This window comes from Nothobranchius furzeri, chromosome 6 (assembly GCF_043380555.1).
Source record: "Nothobranchius furzeri strain GRZ-AD chromosome 6, NfurGRZ-RIMD1, whole genome shotgun sequence".
Taxonomy (NCBI): Eukaryota; Metazoa; Chordata; class Actinopteri; order Cyprinodontiformes; family Nothobranchiidae; genus Nothobranchius; species Nothobranchius furzeri.
The window spans coordinates 62,122,154-62,143,300 of record NC_091746.1 but is presented as its reverse complement, the minus strand read 5'-3'; the positions used below and the strand labels follow the sequence as shown (position 1 = coordinate 62,143,300).

The window sequence follows — 21,147 nt, the reverse complement described above, 5'->3', positions numbered from 1 at the left end:
TCCGGAGCCGGTCGAACCTGCAACCTTCCAATTACTGGACAACCCGCTCTACCTGTCCAGTCCAGATTTCACATTTCAAACTGAATTTTGTTACACATTTGCTGGAGTGTTATTTGAAATTTTGTTATCAAATGCCTTTTTCTTTATCATTTTCATGCAGTCACAGAATAAGCAACGATGAAGAAGAAAATGAAAAGGCAGTTTTGAGAAATGCTTTTTCATTTTAATTGTGAGTCACAAAGTAAGCAGTTGTGTAGTGAATATGAAAAAGCATTTCTGCTAATGCGGTTTAATTTTCAAATTTGACATTTCAAATAGAATTTTGTTACATTTTTGCTGGAGCGTTGTTTGAAAATTAAATCTTAAATGTTTTTTGCTTTTTACTTTTCATTAAGTCACAGAATAAGCAACGATGATGAAGAAAATTAAAAAACAGTTTGGTAGATTGCTTATTAATTTTTTTACGAGTCAGATTTGGCAGTGGTAAAATGAAAATGAAATATAATTTCTGCTACTGCATAATAAAATGATTACACATACGCTTCCATAATAATTCACATCAACCTGCAAAATGTATTTGATGACTTTTGTTGTGAAAGGGCCTTTCCGGAAGCGGTAATCTGTATAAAGGAAACGGTGCAGCTGAGCTAACAATCAAAGCGGTAAAGTTTTTGGCGAGAGAAGATGGCAGCAGACAGGTTAATATATTGGGTTTTGTAAACAAACACAACAACAAAAAAAGAGAAGAAAAATGGACCTAATCTACCGCGCGATAAAACAAAAGTTATGACGAGTGGAGAAAAGGCTGCAGTGTGAGTTAACCCGAAGACGCTACGGACATATTTGAAAAACGTCTTCTTGACCAATGAAAGCCTCCGTTCCCCGTGATCCTGAGCGGTGGGCTTCCCCACATGCCTTGAAATGAGCACTTTGGTGAGAAAGTCTGGATGTACACCTTTCAGCCTGCAATCGTGGCCGACGCAGATTTTTCGCCGCTGGCTTTGCCTGCTGAGCCTGAGCTTACTGCTGCTGTTCTGGTTCGGTCTGCTCATCACCACACGGGACGATGCGTCCTCCACTGCGGCTGCACGCAGCTCGGGTCTCCGGGGCTACATGCGGATCAGCCCCGCCAAGAGGAGACTGGTGAGGAGGTCCCACATTCCAACAGAAAACAGTCAGGTCTCACGAAATGATCGTGTATTAAAGTAGAATTTTTTTAGATAATGTGTTAATATAATTTAAAATTCGATATCAGTGTGTAAATAAATGATATATTTAGTTGAAACCCCACATCTTTAGCACTATTTTTAGTCTGATCTAATACAAATCAATCACTTTACACTGTTTTTCATTCTGTCATTCACACAAAAGCTCATGTAGTTCTGCTTTTACTTTCCGGTTCAGCATCCACCCACCCTGAAATTCCTGCCTGCCTAGCATATTTTATTTATTTATTAATTTTAAAGCCATATACTAAGTTTAAATGGCATAATTTTATAACTTCAAACTCCATTTTCTGTAATTTTTTCTTATTAACAGTTTCTGAACATCCACTGTAACCAGTGTGCCTTGGTCTCCAGCTCGGGCCAGATGCTTGGTGCTGATGCTGGAGAGGAGATTGACCAAAAAGGATGTGTGATCCGCATGAACAATGCACCCACCAGCGGGTACGAGAAGGACGTTGGGAGCCGCACCAGCGTTCGGGTCGTGTCCCACACCAGTGTTCCCCTATTGGTAGAAAATGAGCAGCACTATTTTCATGAGCTGGCGGGCACAACATATGTGTTCTGGGGTCCTGAGAGGAATATGAGACAAGATGGGAAAGGAAAAATTTTCAATGTCCTCTTGAAGATGGCCTTGAAGTATCCAAATGCCAGATTATACGCTTTGACCAGAGATAAGGTCCAATACTGTGATGGCGTGTTCCAGAACGAAACAGGAAAAAACAGGTATGGTTTGGGTTTGTTGTCTACTGTGTTGGGAGTAGCAGAGTTTAAGTATAACAGCGTTATTTTTTGTAACGAAGCAGTGATGCACCGTTGTAATAATATCACTGTTATGGTTGATAATCGATATAGTGACACTAATGCGTCTAAAATCAGCAGATTTTGCATAGAATGAAAATTATTAAAGCTGAATTTACATTATGTTCACACACCACACACATCTATGCTTCTGAGGTGATTACAATCACTTGTCACATGACTAAACAAATACACATCACCCCTCTCACCATCTAAAATACTTAAACAAACCGGCCGGTTGAAGCTGGCTCTTTCTTGGAGGAGCCGGAGTGAGTGACACAGACTCGGACTCCCCATCCTACCCCGAGCCGGTGTTACAAAATGAACACAAGCACCGAACACACCAGGCTGTTTGCAGATCAGAGATACGTGTGAATTAGTCTTGTGGATCAAATCCACAGATTTCATATACGTAGACACCCTGGACTGGCGCTGCTTATTAGAGCTGGCATAGCAGCAGGCTGCCATCTTGGATGGGCCCCCATTTGCCCCCAGTGCATTTATTTCTACTGAGAAAGGTGTTTACCCAACTAAAAAACACATTTTATTATTATACTTTTTCCACAAAATCAGACATATGGTATGGTATAATAAAAATATAAATATAATTAAACAAAATAAATTAAATAATCCCTGTAATAATGTTTTCAATGGTGCGCTGGTGGTTGCAACCATAGTATGCACAATAAACGGGCATAGTTGCTCACTCTGCATTGGCTCCACTTGGGTTTGGAGAGTGAAAAACCCACCCAATATGGCGGCGATGCTGTTATCCTCTCCAGTGCCCAATGGAGTGTCTACGTATTCATGTTGATGATCAAATCAGCATTTTTTGGCAACATTCATAATATACCAACACAGTATACAGCTGAAAACATTCAAAATGTCCCCCATCTCTCATATCTTCGTTAGCATCTTTATGTTAATTTGAACCTTTTGAGCAAGAGCGTAGGCTTGGCGTGGACGGAGGTCACATAACCCCACCGATATCCAGCGATGACCAAATAGTCCCCACCAATAATTTGACCACCCCCGCTAAAAAGCAACCAGCAGAAAAATGGTGCGTTATTACCCTTCTATGATATTTTTAATAAAGAATATGTCACTGCTTTCTCCTTCAGAATGAAAACTGGGGCCTATCTCAGCACAGGTTTCTTCACAATGATCCTAGCTCTGGATATGTGCGACAGCATCAGCGTTTACGGAATGATCGACAATAACTACTGCAGGTGAGACTTTTCTTTTACTCTCATGTGTAATTGTAAAAAATTAATAATTGATCACTTGGATGTAAATCCGGTGCCTTCTCCTGACAGTCGAGCCAACCACAGCGTTGTACCTTACCATTACTATGAGCGAAACCGTGTAAATGAGTGCAGGATGTACAAATTCCACGAGAACGCCAAACATGGAGGACATCGCTTCATCACTGAGAAAGCCATCTATGCTAAATGGGCAAAGCACCACAAGATGCATTTCAAACACCCGTCTTGGAGCATATGAGGGAAACAATTCAAAATCTGTGAAGTACTTTATTAGTATTATTAGTATTACTACATTCGTTAAAATAATTTTATATGCTACTGGATTCCGTTTGTTGATTACAAATATGTAAGCGAGTACATAGACCCTGGATACGCCCGATGTGCTTCTTGCTACTGAATATTCCTCTCATGTGTAACGGTGTAGATGCTGGAAAACCCTGATAAGTAAAGTACATGTATGCCAAAGCTTTCAGGTTGAAGTTATATTAGTTACCCGTGCCTTGACTTTTAGTTTTTTCTCTGTTAAATGATTCACTTTAAGCTGCAGTCTGTCTTACCCCGGGTTTCCACGGGAGCCGACAGCAGCACGTTACTGCAGCAGCACGTCTTGCTCGCGTAAGCTGCTGCTTGGCCCTTCCCACGAGATGCGAAGCAGCAGGGGAGCAGCTGTCACCGACCGAGCACAAAGTCACACGAGTGACTTCGTCATTAAACACAACAACAAGCAGGAGAAAATTACAACATGGCTCCAAAAGGTTTGTGTTTTATGTTCTGTCCGTTTTATAATCGCCAATACGGACCTGAAAAACAGGAGATCGCTAGCTAGGTGATAACTTCTCACGGGGCCGCACATTTAGTAACCTTTTTTAAAAGTAAAGCAACCGGAAGGCAGTACGTTTCTTTATTCTGAAAATCTCGGAAGCTTCTCTCCATTTCCACGTCCGATTTCCTGTCTTTCCTTCCCCAAAAATGTCGAACTTGACCCGTTTCAGAGGCGTCGCGCGTAGAAAATAGAACCGGCGCGTAAAGGCCGCGACATGCTGCTCCTGAGACGCGGCCGACTCGCGCTGCTGACGGCTCCAGTGGAAAAGGTTCTGTTGACCACAGCGGTTCCTATCAGCAGCTATGACGTGCTGCTGCAGTAACGTGCTGCTGACGGCTCCTGTGGAAAGCCGGGGTTAGTCATTGCAATTTAAAGCTACAAAACATAGTGCACATGTACTCTTTGAGACGGCAAATGTATTGTACAGGAGGCTTGAGATTAACTACATGTATTATTTTCTGTGCATTTTTATTAGAAATATTTGAGGTCATAGAGATCTCTCCATGGAAGTGTACCGTTGGTGGGGAGAAAACTATACGTGCAGTAATTCGTAATAACACGAGTTTCTCGTTATAACAAGATATGGGTTGGGCGATAAATCAAAAATGTATCGTAATTTCTGACTATCATTTTTTTACATGTCAATACATTTGGTAGTAAAGAAGTGAAAAGATGTGTGTATGTTGGCGACGTTCATGTCCCTTCAGGAAACTGTACCACCTTGAGTCACATGACAACGTGACTCAACTTTTGTTTTTGAGCATACATGTAGGTATCGTCCATTTATCGTTATCGAGGTGAACTCCTCAATATACTGTGATTTTGATTTTAGGCCATATAGACCAGCCCTATAATGAGATATTCAGTTATTTTAATGTGAAACTATCTCATAATAATGACAGTATTTTTAAGTATTTTTAATTAGTTTCTCAATATAACTTGTTAAAATCTCATAATGGGCTCATATTGGTAAAACACACAAATCCTAAAAGGATGTTTGAATCTCGTCCAGAAAAGATGGAGTCAGAGAGGGACTATGCATTTTTACAGGGATTTTCCACCCCTTAGTGAAATGTGGTGTTTTGCCATATTCCCCAGAGTTAGATCATCAGTCCAGTGTGGCGGCATGTAATTTGCTGACTTATGCACTGTTGTTCAGCAGATTTCCCTTGTCGAACAATGCAACAACATTTAATGGCCATTTTACCACTCCGACCTTTCTCGTTATTAGAAGATATTAAACACGTTATTTGAAACACTTTCGTTAAAATTACTTATGTCGTATCATAAGAACGTTTTTCTTTTGTTGTAATATTTCTTTGACGTTATAACAAGAAACATTCTCATTTTTACGAGTTATTGGGCCATTATTTTTTTCCTCACACTGGCGGTAATATGTAGCCTAGTGAACTAGACCAAATTCTTGCTTTGCAAAGAATGGTCTAGGCATGCTCCATTGGAACCCCAGCAGCTCCTACCAGGACTCTGGCTAGCCAATCACAGCTCTCTAGAGGGGTTTCAAACACATAAAGAGCTGTGATTGGTCCATAATGGTGGGCCAATCATTGTGCTCTATCTGCTTAGTGAACAAATCACAGAGCTTTATCCGCTTTGTGGGCCAATCAGGGCACTCTATATGCCTGGTGGGTGGGATGATGCAACAGAGTGAAACAAGAGTATGTCACATTCATTGTCCAGTGGAATGCGGAGATCATTTGAAAGACAACGGTAGAACCCGCCCCACAACCGAGAGCTGTCAATGGAGCGTGGCCAGACTAAATAATACATTTATTTAGTCTGGCTTGCCAGGCTAGGTAATATGCTTCCGTACCTGGCTACGCAGTTACTACAGAAATCTATTTGTTTAATTTTTCAGGTGTTTTCTTCTCTTCTTCCTTTTGTTGTTATTTTGCCTCAAAAAAGGACATTTCTCTCAATGAAAAGTCAAATTTTAAGCTTGCCTAAATCTTAGGGCTGTTGCATTAGTTTCACTGTGAGCTTGAAACGATGATAGGATTTTTTTTAATTTTAACGGAAAAGCTGTTTATACTTGATCCTATCATTAGCATTTTAAATGGTGCTTTTGCTCCACTGGTGAAAACGAGTGTCTCCTTTCACCACTGCTCCCGTGACTGAGCTGATCAGTTTCCAGTGTGGATCCGTTTACCCTAAGTAATCACCACTAGAGCCTACGGTTATCTGGAATTCATCCAGCCTTTCTAATGAAGCTGGCATGTTCTCAACAGGCCGAACTGAACTAATTAACTCAACTACAGATCAGTCAATCCTGGAATTTCGTCTCTGTGTTTTGGAGGGGACACGAGAAGAGATCATAGGATTTCATTTAAGGGCAATGCAGTTTGTGTTTCTATGGTGATGGCTGTGAAACATCTTCTGGTATCGAAGGTCAAATAAATAGAAATGTTTGTGTCTTCATGGCCTTTTTATATTTAGCTGCCTGTATACAATTTAAAGGACAACATAGCACTGCCTCTCCATTACTGTTTTTTGCATTCAATCCAAAGTCCATATCCGTACTCACACTTAAAGTGTTGTACTATAAATTGTACTTACAGCTACTGGGTTATATGAACAAAAACATGAATGTACTTTTGAGCAATGGCCACCTCTAGAGGAAGAAAAGCGTCACAATAAATAAAAATATGCTGTCAAATAAATTCTTCTTGTCTCGTTCATTTTTTTTATAAACAAATGTTTTTAGATTAAAGGCTGAAGATTTGGCAAACAGACTTATTTTTTTATTTAGGTTGGAGAAAGGTTTGAGTAAAATCATAAAACCAAAGCAAATGTGTTCAATTCAAGTTTATTTATATAGCGCCAAATCACGACAAGAGTCGTCTCAAGGCACTACACGTAGTAAACATTCCAATACAGGTCGGTTCATTAAGCCAATCAGTAAAAAAAAATCCTCTAAGGAACCCAGCAAATTGCATCGAGTCATTGACTAGTGTCAGTCTACAGCAATCCTCATACTAATCAAGCATTTAGCGACAGTTGAGAGGAAAACTCCCTTTTAACAGGAAGAAACCTCCGGAGGATCCTGGCTCAGTATAAGCAGCCATCCTCCACGACTCACTGGGGATCGAATAGACGGAGCAGACACACACACACCTACACAACATACACTCACCTAAAGGATTATTAGGAATGTCGTTTAAACTTCTCATTAATGCAATTATCTAATCAACCAATCACATGGCAGTTGCTTCAATGCATTTAGGGGTGTGGTCCTGGTCAAGACAATCTCCTGAACTCCAAACTGAATGTAAGAATGGGAAAGAAGGGATTTAAGCAATTTTGGGCGTGGCGTGGTTGTTGGTGCCAGACGGGCCAGTCTGAGTAGTTCACAATCTGCTCAGTTACTGGGATTTTCACCCACACCCATTTCTAGGGTTTACTAGAATGGTGTGAAAAGGGGAAAACATCCAGTTTGCGGCAGTCCTGTGGGCGAAAATGCCTTGTTGATGCTAGAAGTCAGAGGAGAATGGGCCGACTGATTCAAGCTTATAGAAGAGCAACTTTGACTTAAATAACCACTCGTTACAACTGAGGAATGCAGCAAAGCATTTGTGAAGCCACAACACGCACAACCTTGAGGCGGATGGGCTACAACAGCAGAAGACCCCACCGGGTACCACTCATCTCCACTACAAACAGGAAAAAGAGGCTACAATTTGCACGAGCTCACCAAAATTGGACAGTTGAAGACTGGAAAAATGTTGCCTGGTCTGTTGTGTCTGGATTTCTGTTGAGACATTCAAATGATAGTCAGAATTTAGCGTAAACAGAATGAGAACATGGATCCATCATGCTTTGTTACCACTGTGCAGGTTGGTGGTGGTGGTGTAATGGTGTGGGGGATGTTTTCTTGGCACACTTTAGGCCCCTTAGTGCCGAATGGGCATGGTTTAAATGCCACGGGCTACCTGAGCATTGTTTCTGACCATGTCCATCTCTTCATGACCACCATGTACCCATCCTCAGATGGCTACTTCCAGCAGGATAATGCACCTAAAGCTCCAATCATTTCAATTGATTTCTTGAACATGACAGTGAGTTCACTGTACAACAACGGCCCCCACAGTCACCAGATCTCAACCCGATAAAGCATCTTTGGGATGTGGTGAAACGGGAGCTACGTGCCCTGGATGTGCATCCCACAAATCTCCATCAACTGCAAGATGCTATCCTATCAATATGGGCCAACATTTCTAAAGAGTGCTTTCAGCACCTTGTTGAATCAATGCCACGTAGAATTAAGGCAGTTCTGAAGGTGAAAGGGAGTCAAACACTATTAGTGTGGTGTTCCTGATAATCCTTTAGGTGAGTGTACATATGCTTCAAAGCAGCATATTCTTTTAGAATATTATATAGATTATAGAATACTGTGTCCGGTTCACCTGTCCTTCAGCTTTAATTATACCACACAATATCATTGATAACTCCCAGATAATTGGATTTTAGATTTGGATGAAACATTTTCTTCTCCCAGCAGGTCCCTCTGAAAAATCAAAGTCCAAAGGTAAACTTTGCAAAACCATCAGAAAACATTTTTTTAAAATGACCCAGAACAGTGCTGGATTATATATATAAAAAAAACTATTATTTGCCTAAACCCTTTTAATGTTGTTCCACAACTACAATATTGCAGTTTTATTGTAAATTTAAAAAGCCAAATCAGAAGAAACTGGACGGTGGACGTTGCTGCTGTTGAACTCTCATCTGAACACAAGTCAGCAGCTGGCGAGTCCTCGCGCTTTTAGAGCGTGCTGCAGTGGGAGAGAAGCGGTGGTGACGTCACTGAAATGGCGCAGGAAGATTGGGAACGAGAGAGAAGGTAGCCATCAAACCTAGACCTCCAACAACACGACGAGGTAAACACCGGGCTCTGTTAAAGCGCCGTCACACCCACGTGGAGGTGGTTAGCAGCAGGACTTTCTGCTGGTGAGAAATGTAATAAGTGTCGGTGGTGAAAAGAGAAATGTCGGATGCCGCAAGATGGTGATTCCGTTTACGTATACTGCCTTAAATGTACACGATCTTAAGCACCATCGGTATTAAAATAGCTCGAGACTGGATGATGCGGCTGTCAGCATGCTTTCATCTTCTGAGTGTTTATACGGTTAGATAAATGTGTGCGTGTGTGTCCACAGGTATGATGACAGAAGGTGACTCATCTGGTGATGATCGGACAGCATGAGGCTCAATGGGAAGGTAGGAAACGTGAAGCGAGGAGGGCGTAGCACCACACACCCCTTTATCGCGCAGAGTGACGCACGTGATGGAGAAAGTGATCAGATACTTTAGTGCGTACCAGCAGCGCATGTGTGTTTACAGTGTAGCTCATCAGCGCTTTGATGTCTTCTGTCTCAGAAAGACACTAGTGCTGCTCATTTACACATAAACATCATTAAGATGCAGGAGCACATCAGGGACTGGTCTACTGCCCCCTACATTTCTGTCCCTAAAGTGAAGCCTGAAATCAGTCTCTTACAGTCAGCAAGTCACCCCCAAATCAGAGTAGACAGTTCTTGAAAAAAAGCATCAAGCATAAAGCCAAAACTGTCAGGTAATAATAGTTTTGCTCATCAAGATACTTGCCTGTCCAAGATTAACCCTAGGCACCACAGTTTTTATCTCTTTGATAAACTGTATACCTGTAAATGAGAGTTGACAGTGCTCTAGACGTGTAGTAGTTACTTTGGCATTTTATTGCTTCGTATTTAAAGGTGTGGACAGTGAAAAACAGTTTCAATAATTATTTCTGATTATAGTCAGTCAATCTGAGTTTGTACTGCAAGCTGAACATAAAAATTGCAGCATTCTGAAACACCCAAAAGGTCTACGTCACTCTCATTTAACATTCATGGAAACACCCAACTTGACTCATGATGGGGAATGCTGTTGTTGCTTTAGCATCCGGGCAACAGCAGAAAGTAAGTATGTGTGTGTGTATGTATATATATATATATATATATATATATATATATATATATATATATATATATATATTTTTTTTTTTTTGAAGTGTGGAAATATGGCAAACATTTTCAGCTGAATTAAATCCTCCAATTCTTTTCTGAGCTTGAAACTTCAATCTACTAAAGTCTAAAACCTTTATTAGCTAATTACGACTGGGATGTCCAATCAGCCAGGTCTTAGGAAAAAGTAATAAAAAAGTGTCATATTAAAAATAAGATATTCCAACTGCTGTCATTCTCACTGCAGGGTCAGCAAAGCCACAGGATGGCGGTCCTCCTCGCCATTTTTGTTCTGATGACGGCCCTCATCTTCTACAGCTCTAACAGCAGTGAGGGCCTGTACAGTCCCTTCCATGCGGTAACAAATAACTTTGTCAAGAGCACAAACCTGAAGAAGTGGTCTGGGAAAGATGGCTACATACCACTTTACAGGAACAAAGTAGGTTCACTCAAATGTTTTTATTGCAGCTGAAATACACATGGCTAGCTGATGTAGTGTAGCTAGCTAAGCAACTTTAACCCAGCAATGCTAATTAGATTAGACTTTGAGTTGATCATGATGCACCTATGTAACCGTGTAAAAATTTTGCATGCTAGCTACAATAATTATTTGTATTATTACTATTTTGTTTTGTTTTTTAAATATTGTTATTTTTATTTCTAACATTCTAAGTAGAAGCATTATTGCGTAAATAGGGTAGGCATAAAAAGCTAGGCTTCAGCCTACACCTTTTGGGTATTCTACTTGCAATCCTTGTATTGTTGTGTTTTTCCTTTTCTTACCTTTAAAATAACCAAATAAACAATGTTGAATGATAAAATAATGTGGTGTTTTTAAGGGGAAAAAAGAGCAGCTCTGTGCCACTAACAAACTGGGAAAACCCCACGAACATTTCTTGACTACGTTTCAGAGGCGATTAAAATTGTCTTTTTTTTTTGACAATTTATAGATTTTCATTGGTATGTGAAGAACATTTCAAGTAGCTTGGCAAGCCATCCTATTATTTGTAAATGTATGGTTTGGCCACGACCCATAGACGGAGCTCAGTCGTAGGGCGGAATCTATGGTTCTCATTCAAACGGTCTTTGAATGCTATTAGGCAGCTCTAGGACCAATCAGAGCAACAAACAACATGATGTATTCATCGTATGGAAATCAGTCAATGAGGCAGTCTGCCATTCACCATCAAAGATTAAGCAAATATATCCTATTTTAAAATAAAGGACATAATTACCTCTATCTGCTCCAAGAAAAGCTCAAGACTAAACTGTCCAAAGATGATGCCAGAGCCGTTTCAAACGAGTATTGTTGCTGAGCCGACACCATCTTTGTTGTTTTTCTCCATCACAGCTCTGGCGCAAAGCCGGCCCAGCGTCTTTCTACACACGGAGTGCTGTGATTGGTCCAACTTAAAATGTAGACCTGCTGAAGCTACAATGGAGCGTGGCTCAACTGACATGCAGAGCAACATTTTTTGTTACTGCTACAGTTTGTCTAGATCTAGGCTACTTTTCAAGCCATATGGCAAAGAATGCTCCAGAAAAACTTCGGAGTTTCTTCAAATATGTCTCTCAGAAATTAAAACCTGGCTAGCTTCCAATTTCCTGATATTCAATTACAATAAGGCCAAGGCCATTCTTTTTAAACCAAAACATAATCTGCATACTTCTGCTGCCTTTGATCTCTCCCCCCTCAACCTTCTGGCAATGCTGGCACTAAATACATATGGCATACCAGACATGGCCCAATAGTGGTTAAGTTGTATGTGGCCCGGATCTGTGTGCCAAATGTGGGCCAGTTAGGGCTGAACCTATGTTGCCCATTGCGTGCAATTCACCACCAAATAAATACTTCATTTTTTTTTTACTAATTTTAGAGATACCAGCATCCTATTCAAAATTCTATTAACTGTTTTTATAATTTGTTTGCAAATACATTTAGGATACATTATGACAAATTTTGTCACTGCAAAAAACTTGGTAACTCTTAAAAAGATCGACTGATGTGGGGGTGGTTGAGTTGGTAGAAATCACGTTGCAGTCAGGCGAGCCAAACCATTGTGCCTCTAGAGGGGGACTCCTAATATTTAAAGAACTCACACTGACAACGTTTGGCCTAACTCTCTAAATTCAGTTCTAATTGGTGTAAATGTATCTGTCCTAAATCGTCTGCAGAAAGTCCAGAATGCTGCAGCCAAATTTCTTTCCAATGCAAATAAACGCTGTCACATCACTCCCATTCTGGCTGATCTACACTGGATTCCTGTGCTATTTCGAATACAACACAAAGTTCTAACTTTTACCTAAAGCCTGAATGGTCTAGCCCCCTACTTGTCAGAGATCCCCCCCCCCTCCCCCCAGGGTCACTAAGGTCTGCTGACCATCTACTGCTCAAAGTCTCTACAATGAAATATAGAGCTTGTGGGGAGCGTGCGTTCGCCTTTGCTGCTCCCAGACTCTGGAACGCACTCGCTCTGGTGGTACGCCAGGCTTCTTCACTGGCACAGTTTAAATCCAGCCTAAAGACCCATTTCTTTAATTTAGCTTTTGGTCAATGATCGGTCTTTTATGCTGTGCCTCTCATCTGTTTTTACTGACTTCTGTTTTTATCGACTTCTCTTGTTATTGGCTGTTTTAACTTTTTGTTTTGATTTTAGGTGTTTCTATTTTACGATAGTTTTAATCTGTGTTTAATGTGTATGTATGTGAATTTGAATGGCTTTTTAGGTTTAACTATGTGCAGTGCTTTGGTCAGCTGACATGCTGTTTTTAAATGCACTATATAAATAAAATTGGATTGGATTGGAAATATTGTTTAAAAGAATTTCCAATCCCTCGTGAGGGCAGGTTGTTTTAACTTTAAACATAAGGGTTTCATATTGTGTTTCCTTTCCAGAGTTTCACACTACGCTGTCAGAGCTGTGCACTGGTCACAAGCTCCAGCCATGTCCTGGGCAGTGGTGCGGGAAACGAGATCAACCGCTCTGAGTGCGTGATCCGCATGAACGACGCCCCCACCATAGGGTACGAGTCTGACGTGGGTAACCGGACCACCCTCAGAGTGGTGGCCCACGCCAGTGTCTTCAGGGTGGTCCGACGACCCAATGAATTCCTGCACCAAACAGACAACAACTCTACAATCATCTTCTGGGGACCCCCGAATAAGATTGGGAAGGATGCCAAGGGGACGCTGTACAGATTGATCCAGAGAGTCAGCATGACCTACAGCAACTTGTCTTTTTTTACCATCACCCCCAGCAAGATGAGAAAGTTTGACAATTTGTTTCAGAGAGAGACAGGACGAGACAGGTGCGTCTTAAATCCTTTCAACTGTTGCCGTCTTTGGTATTGCCGGTCACACTCTCTAAATCAGCTTACTTTTCACTGCACAGACAAAAATCTCACTCATGGCTGAGCACAGGCTGGTTCACCATGGTCATAGCCATCGAAGTATGTGATAACATTAAAGTATATGGAATGGTTCCACCTAATCACTGTGGGTAAGTATAGAAAGATTTATTGTCATATGGGACAGGAAGTAGAGTGGGAAGGTTGCAAGTTCGATCCCGGGTCTGACCAGAGAATTCTGCTGTTGTGCCCTTGGGCAAGACACTTAAAGCTGCTTTCCGGAGTTTTCCCCTTTCAGAAATGAGGTATGATTTTTCAGAAATCCGTAAAAGCGATTGTCTCATCATGTAATGTGATAAAATGTAAGCAATACTTTTTTTTTTTGCTAAGCACGCCCCTGCCCTGCAGAGCTCCATGCAGTAGGAAACTGAGCGCCGACCAGAACTAACCAATAGCGTTAAGACTACCGCTTATGTGCTTCAAATTTATGGAATACCTCGGCTGATGCAGAGTTGATGGACTTTTCATGGACAAGAAAGTCTCTAAAATATAAAATATATGAGAACACAACATGACATGAGAATGAATAACTTGTAAAACAGCATGTTTTAGTTGTTTGTTGGCCACAGAAGCACATTTATAAACAGAAACGTGAAGTCGCCATCTTAAACAAGCAAAGCAATAGACTTTTTGTGTGATATGCTTGTCAGCCACTAGATGGTGCCATCGGAAAAGAGAAATACTCCGGAAAGAAGCTTTAACCTGGTGGTGTTCGGAGGGACCGATGGCAACAGTGCTCAGCAGCCTCACCTTTTTCAGTGCACCCCAGGGCAGCTGTGGCTATAATGTAACTCATCATCACCAGCGTGTGAATGGGTGAATGACTGATTGTGTTGTAAAGTGCCTTGGGTGGTTCCAGGAATCTAGAAGCCAATACATCAAATACAGGCTATTTACCATTACCATTTAACATGTGTTCACATAATATCTGAAAAACACATTTTAATTTAATTAAAATGTTTTTTAGTAAAACACACAAAGTTGTTATTTTGAGATAGTTATCCATCATTTCTCCATTTAGGATGATCTTAGTGTAAAACTCTGGCATTAAAGGTGGGAGGTGATCTTATTAAAACTCAATAGTCCATTATTTTGAGTGAGAGTACATTTTGGTCACAAAATCTTTCTTTTTCTAGAACAAAGCCTGGATCTAAGAAGGTGCCATACCACTACTACAAACCCAGAGGGCCAGATGAATGTTTGATGTACACACAGAACGAAGGCGGCCGGCGAGGAAACCACCATCGCTTTATTACGGAGAAACAAGTGTTTAGACGCTGGGCAAAGCAGTACAACATCTCCTTCACTCACCCAGAATGGTGAGACACCTCTCTAAAGCCTGATCGAGCTCTAGAGTCAGACTTCAGCGATAAACGGTGGCTGTGTCCAGAGGCTTACTACTGGACCGCTTGATGGAGGTGGTGTGTGGGTGAGTTGTGTTGCAGAAGGGTGCAGGTACTGTGGAGCACTGTGATGCTGACAAGTGTTTTTGTAAATAGAAGAGAAAATGAATGTAAAAGTTCTGATTACATGTCTAGATTTTTAATATGTATTAAAATATAGATGTTTTGTTGAATTATATCAGTACATACATGTTTGTGTGGCTTAAAAATTACACTTAAAAGTATTCATCATTACCTGCCTTTGATCAGAGATAATATGCTAATGCTATTGTGGCCTAAACCAGCAGATTAATCCAGCATACTGGGGCTTAATGGGAGATTATATCGCAGGAACAATGTGTTTGGGGGCAAAAGGAGGATTATTTTACAGTTCTTGAAAGTGTCTTAAAGAAATACTCAGTTATAATTCCAAATATGACCCAATAGAAATGAAAAACTGAGTTTTGTTTCAGTGCATGTTTAAGTTTTCCAGAGAAGGGCACTGATGTCATGCTATACTTGGATAATTTATTCATAGGCCTGTGCAAACTTTCAAAATGTTTATCTGAACCAGAACAATTTTTTTAGCCTTGTAGAGGTCATTGATCTGCAGGGATGTTGAAGAAGCTCATTTTGGGAGAAGCTTTGATTTCTGTGATTTAATCGTTAATCTGAATTGTTCATTTTTGCCACATTTGTCTGCAACACGCAAGAAAGTAACCTGAACCGTGACAAGTTTCATACTACATCATCAGAATTAAACCTGTAAGATGAATGCAGATGAGAGCAAGAACATTTCACAAGATTGGATTTTATTCTGAAAAATAAACAACCTGAACAATATGATCTAAAACAAACACTTCAATAACAATCTTCCTTGTGTTTGCTGCACCTAATTCCAGCGAGGCCCACGGGACATGCAGATGGGGTCTGAGAAGACGAGACAATAATTTAAAGGGTAGATGCATGCTCAGCCGCTGGAATGGGATTACACTTTAATCTGTAACTTTTATAATCTCCGACTAGAAATATATTCCAGCTCCAGATGAACCGCTCCACCACTGCAGACATGTCTGAACTGTTTGCTCATAAAATGTTTCATTTCAAAAACCTTTTGTGTGCCTTCTTTCTTCCATTTACTCAAAGTAATTATGTGTGAAAAAGAGCAGAGGATGTAGATCTGTATTTACATGTGTACATTTAAAACGCTCCATAATTATTACAGAATACAAAAATATGCAGCATTTTCACTGAAACACCAGTTAGGAGTGTTAGCATGAACCACTGGACACATCTGGAAAGGTTGCTGTGATCTTTGGTCTCAGCGTGGCCATAGAAATAAGGATCGCTTCCTGTTGACGGTAAAGAGGAGTTAAACGGATGCTAAGAATGACTGACAGGATTCTAGAGGAAACGGTGCCGGTTTACCTCTGTTCGAATGGTCCTGCTGCCCTGACCCGGACACGTGTTTAGGTACAGGTCAAATAAAAGACTAGGATCAGTTGCATCCAGGTTCGGGTCAGAATCCACGCTGGCTTCCAAACCCCGAAGACCACCAAAAACCACCAAGAGATGCCTAAAAGGTAAGAATGAGAGGAAGCTTGGTTTGTTCTCTAGCAGAGGCATTCAGTCTTGGCTCTGGACGAGGGAAGTGAAACGGGCAAAGGTAAAAAAACGAGTTATTTTTTCCTTACAGGAGAAAGTAAACACATACGGAGACCAGAATTATTGCACATTGTGAAAACTGACTGTGATCCTGCATGTCGGATCATTTAAACAACTGCACATGAGAAAAGAGCAGCTTAGAATTACTGTGTGTGCCATGTTTTCATATGATCAGGTTTGCCAATAAAGCAGAAACGTGTTTAGCTCAAACTGTGTCCTGGGTCAGACTGGAGACTTCCTGCCAGCAGGACATGCCTGCAGCACCTTCCCTGGGAGGCGTCCAGGGAGCATTCTCACCAAATATCTGAGCCCTGCGTCTAGCCCAGACGCCTGACGGGGGAACTCGTTTCTCCAGCATGCATTCTTGAGCTGGCTCTTTCAGGCATTACCCAAAGCCTTTATTAGGGACGGGATGAAGATAGCCAAGTAAAGTGAGACCTTTGCTTTCAATTCAGTTTTAGATTTGCTTTAAAGTAAACATCCCATTAGTTTAGTTCATTAAGCCATCAGTAATCAGTAAAAAGTTTCCTACGTAAGAAACCCAGCAGGTTGCATCGAGTCACTGACTAGTGTCAAGAGTCTTTACAGCAATCCTCATACTAAACAAGCATGTAGCGACAGTGGAGAGGAAAACTCCCTTTTAACAGGAAGAAACCTCCAGAGGATCCTGGCTCAGTATAAGCAGCCATCCACCACGACTCACTGGGGATCGAGAAGACAGAGCGCACGCACGCGCACAGACACACACACAGAGCTTTAGGTGCTACACATTAGGGTCAGTACAATCGGAGGATATTATCAGTTTGGTCTCATACGTGCAGCGTAGTGTTCACATGTAGTTCCAAAAGAGTTCTCAGGAACTCGGAAATCCTCGTGCACATGGGCGGCGTTTAAGATGCGCGGTAAAGTCCGTGGTGTCCTTATTAAGATAAACAATGGTGGGGGTGAGCTGTGTTGCTTTTGGAGGCTCTGAACCAGATTATTTTATTAATTTTACTCCCTTTTCTCTCACTGCCATGCGTGTCCTCACACACACTCACACACACATGCACGCTCGGCTCACTGCTCTCTCTTCCCATTGAGCAGCTGTGGCGAGAGCTCTGAGCAGAGATGTTGGCTGCTCAGAGGATGCACACACATGGCTCTTTTCCCTCTCCCACAGGGCAGGAGCTCCATGCCATAGAGATGTTTACTCAACAGCATCCAGCATAAAAATGAATCGTGTATATGGGAACCCCCCGCTGGCTGACTGCTAATCAGTCTGTAATGTCACCTCGGTCTCAGTGGGGACTTCCAGGAGGAGGTCGGGGGGGGGGGGGGGAGTCCCCTCCGAACGGAAAGCACATATCTGACCTAGGTGTGAAGACATTCCAGTCCTGTACCCGACCACACTGACCCTACTGTGTAAGCGCCATTAGCTCCCTCTTCACCACAACTGGCCAGTTTAGTATTCACAGATTGGGAGGTGCTCTTTACCCCAACGTATTAACAGGACAGCTAAATGACTAGATCAGCTCTGAACCTACTTGAACGGTGACAGCGTAGCTTGGTCCACGCTGGTGCCCCTCTCTGACGTACCAACAGTCAGATCATATCCTTCTTTATACGGACTTTCTGTGAAAACTGAACCTGCATTTATAAAAATAACAGGAAGCATCAGTTAAAAGGGAGAAAAAAAACAACTTGATCTTGAACAAAAAGTAGATTGAGGGGTGGAGACTCTGGACAGAGAACAGGACACCTACTGAGACAGGACGCCAGGCGGACGGTGTAGCCCCAGTATAGACCACCTTCGGTTCTCGGCACGTGAGGAGCCACAACAACACCTTTGTGCAGTCTGCTTGCTGCGGGAATTCAGGGTTGACATTTATACACACACTTAACTCCTCAGTAAAACCACCAAGAGAGGGAGAACCTACCTTGGTTCCAGGTCTTATCGAGCTTCACTGTGACTCGTAGGCCAGGCTGCAACTGTTTATCAATCCGAACGTCCTGAAGAAGCAGATGAACTTTCAACTTTTACAAATACAGGAATCAAACAGTAGAGGTTCCTTAAGTGGAGTAATCTTCACCTTCCTCATTCCACAGCCAACTACGGATCCTTTTCCAGGTTTGGGCGGTTTGTCCAGGACTCGTCCTTCTCTGTAGTCGGACTCTTCATCTATCCTCATGTGGTGGGGGCTGTCCAGAGGGTTGAGCAAACCTGGACATGAAATATGTCTCCTTTAGTCCTGATGTATGTAAGAGTAACATGATACTCACATACTGCAGAAAAAAGGCGCTAAGGTAAAACGGAACCCTTGGGAACAAGCAGTGTTCCTGTATTCTGGAGGTGGGGCTTGTGTGTGTGTGTGTGTGTGTGGCTCATCTTCCCTCTGTTTTCTCCAAACTGTACTTATGCATTCAGTTTTGATAGTTTTAAGATGTAACAGCAAATGCATATACATTTATATGTAATAGATGTTTAAATTACCTGCATACTGCAAGTCTTTATGCACTGGGAAAAACCATTTGCGCAGATACCTCGAAGAGAAGAAAAGCTGTTATTTTCATGTGAAAAACACTTTACTGACACACATAATAGTAATCTGTGACTTACTGAGGACACTCCATGTACTGAAGTATTCTAGCAAGCTGAATACAAGCGTGGCCCTTCTTCCCAACACCACTAAATTCTCCTTCAACACTCCTGAAACAACAAGCAAGATGACTTGGTACTCTGATGGTCTGAGGGGAGTTTAACATCAAGTTGCATCATTAAAACAACTTACCGGACATCTTCCCCTTGCTCATCAAACACGATGATCTCATCAACACAGAACACAACACAAGCCCGAGCAATCTGCCCCGCCAGGTAAGTACGGAGCTCCGGGGACTGAGCGTTGTCCAGGACAGAGCCGGGCAGAGCTATACTCACTGTGTAAGACCGACCTTTAAAAAACAAAAGTTAGCTAAGCCACTTACGATATAGAAATCATAAAAATAGATGGTTACCGGCTTTGTTCTGGACTTCTTCATTCTTTGCTTTCTCTGCGGCCTCTCGCTGTTTCCGTTTTTCTAATCGTTTGATGAGTTTTTCCTTTTTCCACTGCTTCTGCGTCTCCTTCACTGTCATAACAGAATGACCATTGGCATAAGGAAATTAAAACAAATATATTTTCAATAAATTGAGTTACTATCTTTTATTATCGTGTTTGTTTAGTAATAACTGTGTGGGACCAAGCTTAGTTAAATGTAAATCCAGGTCTAGGTTGCACTCCAGGGGGTACAATAAGCAGATCTGCTAAAGTGTTTTACGTGTTTGTCGTTTTCAAGGATTCAATTATTTATTTAGTCACTTTCTGCAAATAAACTTGTGAAGCACATCAGAATACATTCCGATAGTTCTGCTAGTTTGATTAGATCTGAATATAGAAAACATGAGGCTGATGTTAGCTTTGATTTGGTAGTACTTAGGTTTTTTTTCCCCCAATCACTGATCATCAAAAACCAGAACATGGTAGGAGCTGAACTCACATATTCTACACTAAAAACTTTAAAAACACAGTTTGTGGCTTGAAAACACTTCATTTTATTTATGAAAGTTACAACTTTATTGGTTAGAACTTGCATTTGGGCCACCTTCAACCAGTAAAGACTACTGTAACAGGGCTATAGTCCTAGAGTGACGCTGTCCTGCAGGTTTTAGCTGTTTTACTGCTCTAATACACCTTATTCCATGATTTACTCATGTCGGGAGCCTGTCACTCACTCACTGGTTTAAAGCGCGTGTGTTGGTGCAGAGAAATGTGCAGGTATTAGCACCTGACCTAGCCTGATCCACTACACCTGTAAACTTTAGTTTATGAAGCCTTAAAATTGGCGTGTAAAAATTCAAGAAAGAGATATTTTAGTACTCTTTAAAAAAGGTCTTGTGGTGGAGAATCCATTTACAAAACGTTTGATCAATTTTGACAGGAGCTAAATCTGACAGCCTAAACCTCATGTGTTGTTACAATATACAATTCAATTGCTAACACTTTTTACTTTTGCTATTACATTTACATTTCCAGAAGTTAATTTAAAACAAAAAACATGCTGTTTATTTAAAACCAGCATTGACATTGTTAGCATGGTTAGCTTCGACTCACATTCTGCTTTTCTTTTTTTCCAAAGAACCTTTTCTTCAGCCTAAAAAAACAATAATCCCATTAAAACACGCATGAATTAACATAAAATATCATTTAAAAACACTAATTACATGAGAAATTACAGGTTTTGGCTCTTTTGCTGCACCGTCAGCTGGCATTTTCCACACAAACGCACGGGGTTTAGCTACTTCCGTATCCGGGTCAACGTTAGCTTTTCAAAATAAAACATAAACTAGCGGAATGAATGAATGAAGACGTAAAAGGGCTTTGGGTTTTTATTTTAGGAGAAATCTTAGCATGGGAAAACAAGATAAAACATGCTTAGATTCTTTCATGCAAACACTGTATTAATGGATACTAATACATATGAACGTCCTATTTATAAACAAGTTTACTGACAGACAGGAAACCATTCAGCAATGAATGTGATCCAGATGAGACAAAAACC

The 21,147-nt window shown here is 41.3% G+C and overlaps 3 protein-coding genes across 8 annotated transcripts; 2 read left to right on the top strand and 1 right to left on the bottom strand.

Annotated features, from left to right (window-relative positions):
* Positions 1 to 691: 691 nt before the first annotated feature.
* On the top strand, positions 692 to 3,722 carry st6galnac4 (ST6 (alpha-N-acetyl-neuraminyl-2,3-beta-galactosyl-1,3)-N-acetylgalactosaminide alpha-2,6-sialyltransferase 4). Of its 3 annotated transcripts, none has more exons than XM_015943058.3 (4): positions 692 to 1,143; positions 1,540 to 1,949; positions 3,146 to 3,253; positions 3,341 to 3,722. In XM_015943058.3, exons 1-4 carry the CDS (start codon positions 922 to 924, stop codon positions 3,525 to 3,527), a joined length of 927 nt encoding a protein of 308 aa, XP_015798544.3. In that variant the 5' UTR covers positions 692 to 921; the 3' UTR covers positions 3,528 to 3,722. The 3 variants fall into 3 exon arrangements, with proteins under 3 accessions (XP_015798544.3, XP_070408516.1, XP_070408517.1); XM_070552415.1 differs by having other exon boundaries at positions 692 to 1,179; XM_070552416.1 differs by having other exon boundaries at positions 841 to 1,143; positions 1,581 to 1,949.
* Positions 3,723 to 8,887: 5,165 nt separating this feature from the next.
* On the top strand, positions 8,888 to 15,449 carry st6galnac6 (ST6 (alpha-N-acetyl-neuraminyl-2,3-beta-galactosyl-1,3)-N-acetylgalactosaminide alpha-2,6-sialyltransferase 6). Of its 3 annotated transcripts, none has more exons than XM_015943050.3 (6): positions 8,888 to 9,007; positions 9,287 to 9,347; positions 10,362 to 10,553; positions 13,011 to 13,423; positions 13,507 to 13,614; positions 14,659 to 15,449. In XM_015943050.3, the coding sequence occupies exons 2-6, from the start codon at positions 9,330 to 9,332 to the stop codon at positions 14,843 to 14,845; spliced, it is 918 nt and encodes a 305-aa protein (XP_015798536.3). In that variant the 5' UTR covers positions 8,888 to 9,007; positions 9,287 to 9,329; the 3' UTR covers positions 14,846 to 15,449. The 3 variants fall into 3 exon arrangements, with proteins under 3 accessions (XP_015798536.3, XP_054600484.2, XP_015798537.3); XM_015943051.3 differs by having other exon boundaries at positions 8,942 to 9,077; XM_054744509.2 differs by lacking the exon at positions 13,507 to 13,614 and having other exon boundaries at positions 14,659 to 15,058.
* A 246-nt stretch (positions 15,450 to 15,695) lies between these two features.
* On the bottom strand, positions 15,696 to 21,073 carry spout1 (SPOUT domain containing methyltransferase 1). Of its 2 annotated transcripts, none has more exons than XM_054744508.2 (12): positions 20,810 to 21,073; positions 20,700 to 20,739; positions 19,564 to 19,677; positions 19,341 to 19,500; positions 19,169 to 19,258; positions 19,043 to 19,092; positions 18,642 to 18,772; positions 18,489 to 18,561; positions 18,315 to 18,413; positions 18,096 to 18,198; positions 16,333 to 16,480; positions 15,696 to 16,256 (listed from the first exon to the last, which is right to left on the bottom strand). In XM_054744508.2, the coding sequence occupies exons 1-12, from the start codon at positions 20,855 to 20,857 to the stop codon at positions 16,176 to 16,178; spliced, it is 1,137 nt and encodes a 378-aa protein (XP_054600483.2). In that variant the 5' UTR covers positions 20,858 to 21,073; the 3' UTR covers positions 15,696 to 16,175. The 2 variants fall into 2 exon arrangements, with proteins under 2 accessions (XP_054600483.2, XP_015798534.3); XM_015943048.3 differs by having other exon boundaries at positions 20,822 to 21,073.
* Positions 21,074 to 21,147: the final 74 nt, after the last annotated feature.